Source organism: Lynx canadensis, chromosome F1, assembly GCF_007474595.2.
Source record: "Lynx canadensis isolate LIC74 chromosome F1, mLynCan4.pri.v2, whole genome shotgun sequence".
Lineage (NCBI taxonomy): Eukaryota > Metazoa > Chordata > Mammalia > Carnivora > Felidae > Lynx > Lynx canadensis.
Genome location: NC_044319.2, coordinates 23,333,357 through 23,344,820, shown reverse-complemented (window position 1 = coordinate 23,344,820; position 11,464 = coordinate 23,333,357). Strand labels below are relative to the sequence as shown.

The 11,464-nt window shown below is 44.6% G+C and overlaps 1 protein-coding gene across 1 annotated transcript in view; it reads right to left on the bottom strand.

Moving 5' to 3' along the window:
- Nucleotides 1-2,369: 2,369 nt before the first annotated feature.
- NIBAN1 (niban apoptosis regulator 1) overlaps nucleotides 2,370-11,464 on the bottom strand; it is a 152,870-nt gene continuing 143,775 nt past the window's right edge. Inside the window, exons 13-14 of the mRNA XM_030302408.1 lie at nucleotides 8,530-8,641; nucleotides 2,370-6,936 (exon numbers count right to left, since the gene is read on the bottom strand). Coding sequence (XP_030158268.1) covers nucleotides 5,810-6,936; nucleotides 8,530-8,641 — 1,239 coding nt within the window. The 3' untranslated portion in view covers nucleotides 2,370-5,809. The remainder of the gene's footprint in view (nucleotides 6,937-8,529; nucleotides 8,642-11,464) is intronic.

The following is an 11,464-nucleotide window of genomic DNA, read 5'->3' as shown; positions in this document are numbered from 1 at the left end:
TGACCTTGTGATGTGTGTGTTATCATTCCCATTTTACAAACTGATTTTATAAAGTGTAAGTAATTAGCTCAAGTTCACACAGTAAGTTGACAGCCATACAATTTTCTCATAAAGAAAGTCAAATCTATAAGCAACCTTAGTGACGAATTCTAAAAATGTGATCTGAAAGGTGGAGAGGCTCATTTATATTTAAGAGTATTTCGCTTAAGTTGAGTAATACAACTCGTCAGGGCAAAAAGACAACCCACCGTCTGAATGCAGTAAGGGTGGGCGCTGACTGTTTTGTCTGCCATTCTGTTCCCAGGGCCTAGCGGAGTCCACAGCACATTAGTCGATATCAAAAAAATATTTTTTTGAAAAAATTACTCCATGAATGAATCCTGATGGTACATGGAAAACATCATTTATTCTAGGGCCTGAATCAAAAATTCATGGGTTTAACTTGAAGCCTCCAACAGATAGAAATGAAAATACCATCCTTTTTCCCCCGCATGATCTCTCTCAAACCAACGTACAAAAAAACTGTCCCCCACGTGATTCAGGAAGCAGCACAGAATGTGGGAGCAAGGAGGGAAGGGGGTTTTAAGTGTTATCTACCAAAAGCCACCCCTTAGCTTGAAAATCACTTCAGTACCTTGTAAGAATTCCCCAACACATACACCCACTTTCCTACCCCAACAGTTCTACTCAGAGTTGCTAAAGAGAGGCCTCACTACTACATGTGTGTATCCCTTTGTGTAGAGACCAGAGGGGGAAATTAATAATCCATTAATTTGGATTCCATGAAGTAAACCACAATGGATCTGCAGAAGGTGTGGATCAGCATCCAGAGAGGACTCGAGATTCCTGAAAAGAGCGGATAGGGGTTGATGGAAAGGGGTCTTGATGAAAATTTTCTTCATCTGCAGGCTGCTAGAGTCTGGACTTCAGTCCATGACAGGGAAGAAATGAAAGCAGGAAATAAAGGGCAGGCTCAATAGGTTCAACAACCAAATCTCACATTGCTTGCGTAGAGTCTTTAGTCGCCCTTTATCTGTGCTGCCAGAACGCTTCCTCCTCTGCCTGCAGAACCACCCCTTGCTTCTCAGTCTTCCCAACTGGACTCAGTTCCCTAAAAGCAGGGACCACAGCTTCTTTCCTGCTCCTTGCCCAACCTCAAGAGGAAGGCTTGCCCGAAGGCAGATGCTCTCCATGAATTAGTTGGGCATTTGCTCATGTCTCGCAGATTTGGGTAAAATCCAAGAGTAAACTTCTTTTTACCTTGCTGACCTCATAGGGACCTCAGAAAATCCAGTGGAGGTTAGTGTTCTGAAAACTAGGAGTGCTTCATATTAGCCAGCTTGATTTGGGGGCAACTTGGCTCTGATGTCCTCTCCCAGAGTGACAGGTGTGCACAAACACAGGATGAAATTCCATCACTGAAACAGAACTATCTCAACAGGCTGAGGGTGAGTAAAGTTGCCAGCTTCTCAGACCATTGCTGGGATTGGTGATATTTATTCATTCATTCAACATTTATTGAGCACTTTCTGTACACAGGGAGGTATGCTCTGTTGGGGACACAAAGACTGAAGACAGAGAAGGTAGATGGCTGTGGTAGAGTAAGAGAAAACAGCCAGAAGTGGGCAAGTAAATTAGGGTGACAGTTCAGCAAAGTGTTATCGTGGTTGTGGTGAGGGTGGGGGGAGGTTTGTCCTGACATATCCTGACTCTTACAGGAAAAGTGGGCATTGGCCAGGTTGACAAAGAGGGTCAGAAGTTCTTGGAAAGGGGAAGACTGTGGCGAAGGTTGAGAGGTGTTTTATACCAGGCAAGGAAGCAAATACCCATTCTTGGCTCTCCCTGGCCATGTTTACCCTGAGAACTTGAGTTTGGGGATGTCAGGGACATATCCATCATGTTCACCTCTGTTTCTCCAGTACCCACTAGAGTGCCTACATATAATAAATACAGAATCATTATTTTTTGGATGAATTAATTCATGGAGGAATGAGCAACTGTGGATATTGGTGAGTAAATATTTATTTTATGCATGACTGTAGAAAGAATGAATGTTTTGCTTAGTGTTACCCATTGCAGATAAATTTGTTTGAACAGTAGTTCAATTATGTCAAGAGTAATTGCCCATTATTACAGACATAGAGAAATTATTCCTAGAGAAATAAGCCTAATTTTCAAAGCATAATTACCTCTGACATTAAGTGACTTCTCTGTGGACTCCTTTCTGACAACAGAAAATGAAAAGTTCCATAATACTGCAATAGTGACTCACTCTTCCATCTGAGGGTGTTACTCCCAGCTCGAGTATGACGTTTGCTTAAAAGATGAAACCACCCCCATTCTAAATAAATATGACATTTGGACAAGTCTTCAAGGATGAACATTTTATTGGAATATAGGCACTTGGCAGAGTAAATATGTGGTTACAAAGTGCTTTTAAGTTTATTTGCTTTATATAGTGACCAGAAAAACCCATCCACAGTGTAGATTTTATTCTTGAAGTTACAGACTTCAGAAGGCAGGTCCCCAAACCCTGGGTAAAGTAAGAAGACACACGTAGCTGACTTTTTTTAACCTACTGAATCTGTATTGCTTTAATCAGTAATGCCCTTCCCCTCCCCATAGTAAAATTGCTATGTAGCATATAGCATTTAGCACTTTTTATAAAGAATGAAAATCACACTCATCTGGCAGAACTGTGAAACCCTTTGAAATCACCGACTCCAGTCTGGAGGGTCACAAAACCAGACTTGAGAATCTTTGCAATAAAATGTAGAAGATCAGGCCCAAAGACCTGCAGTTCCTCACACTCAGCCTCTTTATAAAAGCTTTTGGACAGGTCGGAATCTTATCCTTGTGGTTTCCAAAATATTTTTTTTTGAAAAGAGAGTTTTCTCTGCATGACTCAAGGCACCACTGTCTCCACTCTAAGCTGCAAAGGAAAAAATGACAAGCCAAATTTTTTCAAGGAAAACATTCTCTTTGTAAAAGGTCAGTAGTAACATAGCTGATTTAAAGTCATGGGATTTTTGCCAAAAACCATGTCCTGAGGTTTTATGCATTTCTAATGGATTTGCCCATAGGAGAGATCCCTAGAGCAGCCTGCAGAAGCCTTTCATGCTGCTCATTTAAATTACAATAACCTTGCTCTAACCTGGAAACCACTGAATCAACATGAACAAGTCTATTAAAAACAAGACAAGCTCATAGTAATATGGAGCTATGCCATTCGACATGTTGAAATGAATAAGGAATATTTTTAACGAACGTTAGTTTCCTGTTCCACCTTCAAACAGAACAATCATCCCGCTTAATCTAGTGAACTTGTCTTTTGTGAAATCTGTACAGAAAAATTATTTGTATTGTCAGCTATATCCTCCCAGCACCCTCTGGCCTACAAGATGGGTAAAGAGAGGTCACTGATGTTCATCCATCCAATGCAGTGAGATGTACTTTCTTTAGGGTTGGAAAAATCTCTTAGTTTTCCGAGGGGTCCAAGAAGCCCTGAGGTGAGCAAAGGGAGGAAGGTGGGAAGCTCCAGCATGGGCTCGTACTGAGCGCATGTACCTCCTTGCTCGCTGACGTCTCCTGGAGAGAGAAGGGCAGTCCCGGGTGGGGCTGGCCACTGCTCCTTTGGCTCCTGGCCTTACTGGGCAGCACATCTGACCATCTGGCTGTCTGCCTCTTGGACTTTGGACTCGCCTTAAGGGAAGACTCCCCAAGGGCAAAAAGTCCAATTAAGAACGTCTCCCTGCCTGACAGCAAGCCCCAGATAGCCCCAGCACAGCAGCGTGGCGGGCGTTCAGTTCTCACATTTCCTGAGCAGCTTGACGCGTGCCAGTGCTTATGCTCAGCACTAGGGATATGAAAGTGGCTTGAGAAGGCAGTGAGCCGTTACGCAAGGCTGTGTCTCCCTAGCAGGAAGCACACATGATTAATAAACCCCAGTTTCTGTCCTTGAGCAGAGGGGCCCCCGGAAGAGACGGGAAGTAAATAGAATTTCAATACTCTATGCTAAATGCAAGGATATGAGTGAACACTGGGTACTGCAGGGGATCAGGGGAGGAGTGGCCTCTGCCTTCTTTCCCTACAAGGAGATCCTTCATAGATGTGAAGATCTAAACACTCTAAGAGAAGTTATAATGATTCAATATGAGAATATAGTTATACTGATTATTCTTCATTCTTTGTGACATAGAAACCTAGAAATTCTTCCTGGGGAGGTGGACAGAGCTATATTTTAATTCCTGGTTAAATAGTTAAACTGTGGGATAAAAGAACTGATATAAATTTGCTGATGATGATCAAAACAGGCTTTTAGGACAGTATGTTGGGATCTAATGCTAAAATTTATGCAAGGAAGTATCAACAGGTAGTTCCTGGGCCAGAAGCTTTTAAAAAATAACATGGTATTTTCTTGAAGATTAGAACACATCTTTTTAATCTTTTGCAAGTAAGTCCTTTAACATTAACAGTTATCATTGGTCACGATCCATCGAGAAGATGTATCTGTGTCTATTTCCACTAAGGTATAAGTTCTGGGAGAGAGGAACAGAGTCTTTTTCACTACAGCATCTCCAGTGCCGGGGACATAATTGGGACTCACTTAACTTGCTGCATGATCAAACAAATGATTTCCACTTGGGGTGACATCTTTGGAATTTGATATTGTACAACTTGGCTTTTCTCTTTCTTTCGCTCTCCGCCTGCCTTTCTTTTTTCTTCTCTCTCCTTCCTTCCTTCCTTTCTTCCTTCCTTCCCCATTTATTCACCTTATTCCCCTTCTGGGAATGAACCAGGACTGCTGAATGGATAGACAGAAAGTTGTCATGGTTTGAAAATGGACATATTTTTTTTCTTTAAATTCCCATAGGCCTTTTAATTTATGCTAGACAGAGCACCTTTATCTTTTCTTCTTCTTTTTTGTTATTACTATGCCTAGCACAGCACGTGGCATACAGTAGCTTTCAAATAATGCTTGTTTAATTGGTAGTCTTTTACACTCGGTAATTAGCTAAGCTCTCTCTGCACATTCTAAGACTAATTTGGAATGCTTTCAGGCTTACACATGCCAAGGAAATTTTCTTGCCTCATCTGAATTTCCCCAAAAGGTGATTAATTAATAAGAATCAACACGATTAATTAACAAGACATTGATAGCGGAATTAGTAACAGGCTCAGACAGTCCCACAGACCATAACGTTCCTCTGTTTCTGCTCAGCTCCCCATGGGCTCTCTCAGGCATAATGTCTCAGGCGATGTAGGACTGCCCACAGCAGGGTGACCAGTGCTCGCCACCTACCCTTTCCTGCCATCTGACTGTGGATGAATGCTGAGTCCTTCAGGGACAGTGAAGTGGGGATAGTAGACGGTGAAGCTGGATTTACAGTATACATTTGCATTCTTACCCAAAATTAAAAAGCCTTAAAGTGCATTAGAGGAAAATGTGCAGTGTATTGGCAACCGTGCTCCCACTGTTTCCTTCATCTTTGCTGGAACACCACTGCTTCCCTTAGACACCCTCAGCTGCCTTTCACCCCAAACACTCCATTACTTTGTAATTCCTATTAAAATGCTAACGCAGTAATTCATGGTAGAACTGTTCAATTCCACAAAGGTCTGCCTCAGTGCACATGCCCGGTGTGCATAGCCTCTGGTTTCATTACACACACTAAGTACTTAATTTTGTTTTTTTGTTTGTTTGTTTGCTTTTTATGGTAACAACTTGCGTGTAACCCCTAAGCGTACCCATAACCATTAACCTCTGGCTGAGTTTGTGCAAAGAAATACTTATGCCCAATTGCCCCTTTCACTCTTCTGAGGATTGCCCTAGGGTACTCTCCCCGACGTCTTGTGAATCTAGCGGATCGATGTTTGGAACATTCTCCACCACCCACTGACACTCATGAACACCAGCAGCCTGAATCTGCTCTGTCTCCACACTGGCAGCAGCCTGGGCCGTGCTGCTATTCCCTCCCACCGCTTCTTCCACAGAAACCTGGCTCTCACTGGGGCACGTGTGGTCAGCCCTGGAAATGCAATCTGCTTGCTGCCCGGCCTCACCCTCCACAGTGGATACAGCCTGGGCCTCCAGTCTGGAAGCCCTGCCTGTGAGCTCGCTCTCAGCGGGCTCCCCGGCCTCTGCTTGCTGCTCTGTGGGGTCTGGGCGGCTGTCACCCTGGGTGAGCCCTTCACAGATCAGCTGAGCCTCCAGAAATCCCCCCAACTCCACCCTGCCAGCCTCCGCCTCCGGAGGGGGAGAATGGGCCTCCCTCTCACTGACTTCATTCTCTTCACAGCTGTGTTGGCTGGAGGCAGCTGCTGGACCGGCCTCTGTGTAGATCTGAGTCGTTTCCTCTAATTTTTCAATTTCTTGGGGAACAAGGGTCTCCTCGTTTGTATCTTTTTCAATCTCAAGGGTGGCAGATTCCACTGGTACCTCAATGGTCACTGTCAACAAATTTCTGAGCTCCTTTAAGGAGCCTGAGGCAGAGCTGGATTCTGGCTTTTCGCAGGTGGGCTCTCCACCCTCAGGAGCCCCTCCAAACTCCAGCTCTGGTGAGCATGTGCCCAGGGCTCCTGCCGTGTCCTCTGCAGCCACAAGATCTACGACAGGGCCATCCATGCCTGCAATAATCACCTGTCCGTTCTCACCCGGGGGAGGGTCGGGTACAGGAAGAGAAAGGCTTTCTTCTTTGGCCAACGGACTAGGGACCCCAGGCTGCTTCTTTTCCCCTGACTCCTGGAATACTTCATTACTCAGGGTCTCACTATCTGAAACTCCCGGCAGAATGGCTGAGGCTCTCCTGGCAGGGCTGGCCTGGTTTGACCCTGCAGGGGTTTTTAGATCAGTTAAGCTGGACACGCTTTCACTGGGCAAGGCCATGTTGTCTTCAAATAAGTTGTGTTTCTTCAGGATAGCAGCTTCCTTTATCACTGAGAGAGACCAGAACACAAAACATGACATTAACACTCTGCCCTGGCCACCCTGGGGTTTCTGATTTTATCCAGAAGCCAAGCTTCCTTCCCAGCTTTCCTGGCTATCCACATACATTTCTCGACTTCAAATTCCAGTTTTTGTTCACCCTCTTCCAGCTGTCCTTCCCTGACGACCAAAAGCCCACAAACTCATTCCAAACTCTGGACCTCTGTAGTGTTCATTCATTCATTCCTTTGCTCATTCATTTTTTCAAAGTGGGCATCAACGATGGGACAGACTTTGAGAATCCAAAGATGAATAAAGTACGGCTTTTGCTTTCAGGGAGCTCGCAATGTAGAACAGTATCATCTGTAGCACTCATGGAGGCCCCAGTGCAGGGGCAGGCCTGACATTTCTCTGCTTCACCTCCCAGTCTAGTCCTGAATGTGTAATGCGTACTCCGTACTGAGCATGCAGAGAGAGCCCTGTTGACGTGTAGTGTCTAGAATGAAGACCTGTGTGCATCCACTCAGTCTTAGAGGCCTTGAGAGGACTACAAACAGTAAAAATAATGATAGCGGCTGACAGTTTGACTTCACTATAGCTGTGCCGGTTGTATAGTGCCCAAAAGGATCACACTCAAGGGGGCGCCATTCGCTCCAGGATCAGCACAGATTTGTGTAGTCAGCAAAATTCTCCAGCACCTAGCAGCAGAGCACCCTACCCTGATAAAATCAGTGTATCACGGCAATTTTTTGACAGAGAGCAATCAAGTGTCTGGAGAACGGGAGCCATTTCCTAATTGGCTCAAAGGTGCCACGGTGGACTGGCCTTGAGCGGGCCCCTCCTGTCACACACTGTGCTGACATCTTTACATTTTTTATCTCGTCGGATTGGCTACTGTGACCTGGGGCTTGTGCCTGGCCAGTTTTCTTTGTGGAGGGTTTTTTGGGATACTAACACCTTCTCCACGAAGACCAGATACGTTTCAGGCCTACGGTTTCAGGGAATGGCCCTGTCCGGCGTATTTCTATCAAAATTTTCCTGTCCACGGTCCCATCACAAGCAAGGCCTCAGTCCACGGATAGTGGACATGGAGCACTGTGTCGGCACCCCGTGTCTGCTCCTGTCCAGCTGACGGGAGGTGAGGAATGTGCTGAGGGAGCAGCTGGCAGCCCCTTTTCCTGGATTCACCTCCTCCTGGCTCTGGGAGGGGCTGTGAGTCTGTGGCTAAAAGCACCTGTTTTCCTTTGTTTCTGTCTGGAGCAGCTGGAGGAAGACAGCTGTTCATGAGACAGTCCAGCCTTAATCTCCCCAAACCTTGGTTTTCTCTGAAAAATGAAGCTTGAAATTCCTGTCTCACAGAGTTCTTATTGATATTCAAAGAAATAATATCCAACGGGCCAGCACAGAGTGTGCCAAACCATGAACCTCAGTCAAGGTCAGTATCCCTCTCTCTTTCCTCTCTGTCTCCCCAACAAACCAGTATCGACTTCTTCTTCCCCTTTCATCCCTGTTGAGAAACCTCACTGGCCTCACTGGGTCCCCTTTGAGGGGTACTCCCATCTATCTGGTGTTCCCACTCTCGGCACCAAGTAAATCTTCCTTACCTTTCAGGGTTTCATCAAGGAGGCTCTGATGTAAAATCTCCTCATAGACATTTTCAACGTGAATCATATTGGTGTGATCTGCAAAAATGAACTGCTCGTATTTCTGGAGCTCCTGGAGGGTGAGAGATAGGAAGACAGAGGACAAGGCATGAGAGGGCAATTTGTAGAGGAGGTACAGAGAGTATGGCTCCCACTCATGACCCCCTCCTCGGAAAGTGGGGCACTCAGCCGTTGGTCATTCCCTTCCTTTTTCCCCAGGCACCAAGGCACCATTTCCTGTACTGCACACACAGATTTTGATCATCTCAAAGCCCTGTCGGTGGGTCAATGGGTCTCAAGGCCCTCCTTTTTTTTCATCACAACCAAAATGCTCCCTTCTTCCTCTTTTTTTTTTCCTTTTAAACTCCAACAGGACTTTACCAAGTAAGTTACACACGGTAAAATGTACACATTTTATAAGTGCATCTCAGTGATTTTAAATATATTAACTAAACCCACGTAACTATAGCCCAGATCAGGACAGAGAACATTTCCAACACCCTGTGCATTTTTTCCAGCCTATACCCCCACCAAGAGATAAGCATTACTGTGATATCTGTCACAATAGATTAGTTTTTCTAATTCTTGAACTTTATATAAATTGCATCATATCTTCTTGTGTATTTGGCTTAGAGATTCATCCGTGTTGCTGCCTGTATCAGTAGCTCATTCCCTTTTATTGATGAAAGGCATTCACTATATGGGTGGACTAAAATTGTTTAGCTATACTCCTATTGATGGTGTTGAGATTTTTCCATTTTTAACTGTTATGAATATAATTGCTATAAACATCCTTTGCATGATCTTTTTGGATTTAGGGGTTTATTTATCTTAAGTTCATACCTAGAAGTGAAATTCCTGGGTCCCTGGACTAGATATTTAACTTTATTAGGATGGGGCCTTTTTCAGGTGTGGGGAATCTCTAGTCAAGAGCTCTTCAGGAACATTCTCTTCTATCCCTCCAACTGGCCCTGACACTCATTGACAAACCTAGGCAGGATGCAGAAGCCCTTAACCCTTCCTGCTCTCGGAGAGTTTCCAGATGGCTTGAGGACAGCAAGGGGTCAAAATGTACCAAATCATATCCCAGTTATCAGCATGAGGACACAGAAGGGATCAAAATGTACCAAATCACATGCCAGTGATGAATTCAGTTATCCTTACAGCTGATGGTGCTGGAAGGGCCCCAAGGGCCAGGGCCTTAGCAGCGGGATTTGATGCTTTTCGCCTGAAGGGACAGGATTTACAGCAGATGATCAGAAGCCACTACATGCAGACAACTCAGTGCTATAGGACTTGGGGGCCTGTTGTTCGGGACCAGGTCACAACAGGTGATAATGGGGTCCCTTTATATCCGCCCTAGAGCAAAGCCAAAGGATTGAAAAGGCATGAGCTTCCATGACCCTGAGAGGGTCTGTGAGGCAGGACTGACACACAGACGAGAACTGTGTGGAAAGAGCACTGCCCAGGAGGCTGGACACTGCCCTGGATTAGCTGTGGGACCTGAACAAGTCATGTCACTGCTCTGTGCCTCTCCCTTCCTCTGCAAAGAGAGGGGCACAGGCTCATGTCTGCAACACCCTTTCATCTCCCTAGGTGGTCTCCCATTCTTTACTCCCCTGACTGGTGCCTAAGGACTAGGTGAAAACATGACTCTGGGACATCCTCCCTGACCCCATAAGCAGAGCTGGGCACCCGGCTCAGAACCGTGGCCATTGCTCTTCCCCATAAGGCCACTGCTGTGCTCATCACATGGCATACTATATGCCTGTCCATGCCTGTCAGCTGCCTCTAGGCTATGAACTCCAGGACAGCAGGGACATTGGCCTAGCACAGTGCCTGGATCACATTTGATACATATTTTCAATACATGTTTGTGGAATAAACAGCAGGCCTTTAAAATTTCAAACGGCTAAATAAGTGTGTGGAAAGGAACAATTTCTAGGGATGTTTATACTGTCGTGACATGTCCGGCTTTATAAAATAGGTCTTCTATATTGAACTGATTAAACGATAATGTATGTTTAATTCCTTGGAGCAATCTAACTGGAAGCCCTGAGGTTGGGTCTTGAGGAACTGGAATTTTTTTTAAAGCTTCCCATACAATTTTAATGTGCGGCTGGAATGGAGTACCACAGATCTAGGAAGCTGTGATATAAAGAACCAAAAGGACCATGCTTTAGTAAAATAAAGAATCCTTCAATGAAGCAAGTAATTCCCAAATTTGCCCATTCTGCAAATTCAGATTTTAGGAAATTTCTTGGCACTGGAATAATATCCTTAACTACTGAAAACCTGGGGTATCAGCTTCTTTTGCAACTAATCTCTCTTGATTAAAAATCATAAGAGCATTTTATAGATTGGGTACAGTTCTGCTGATGCTTGGAGAAAGGGAACTGATGAAAAAGGGGACTTTCTTTACCCTTCTCCTCTTCTTGGAGAAGGTGGCCTTGAGGCACCCAGATTGCTTTGGGATAGAAGAAGAAAAACACCCTAGGCAGAATATCTGTGTACAGACACAACTAGAGGTGGACTAAGTCATCCTCTGGGTGGCAGCATTTTTCCATCCACATATGGCCAAGGGCCAAACATACGGACAGATTCTTTACTCCTTTGACTTTTATCAAACTCCCAGAAATAAATGCTGGGTACTAGATATGCCAAGACTCTAAAGGAAAAAAAAAAAAAAAAAAAACATTTACAAAATATAAAAATGACCAAAGAAATTTCTGCAGTAAAATAGCTTATGCAAAGGATTTTAATATTCCAACTCTTGGAGACCCTCTAAGCTACCCCAAAGCCCTTTTTAAATTCTAAAAAGCTCTTTATGATTTGCTCCAAGAGGGAGAAGGCATTGATAATGTCCAGGCTCATATATCATTTCTAAAATGTAGAA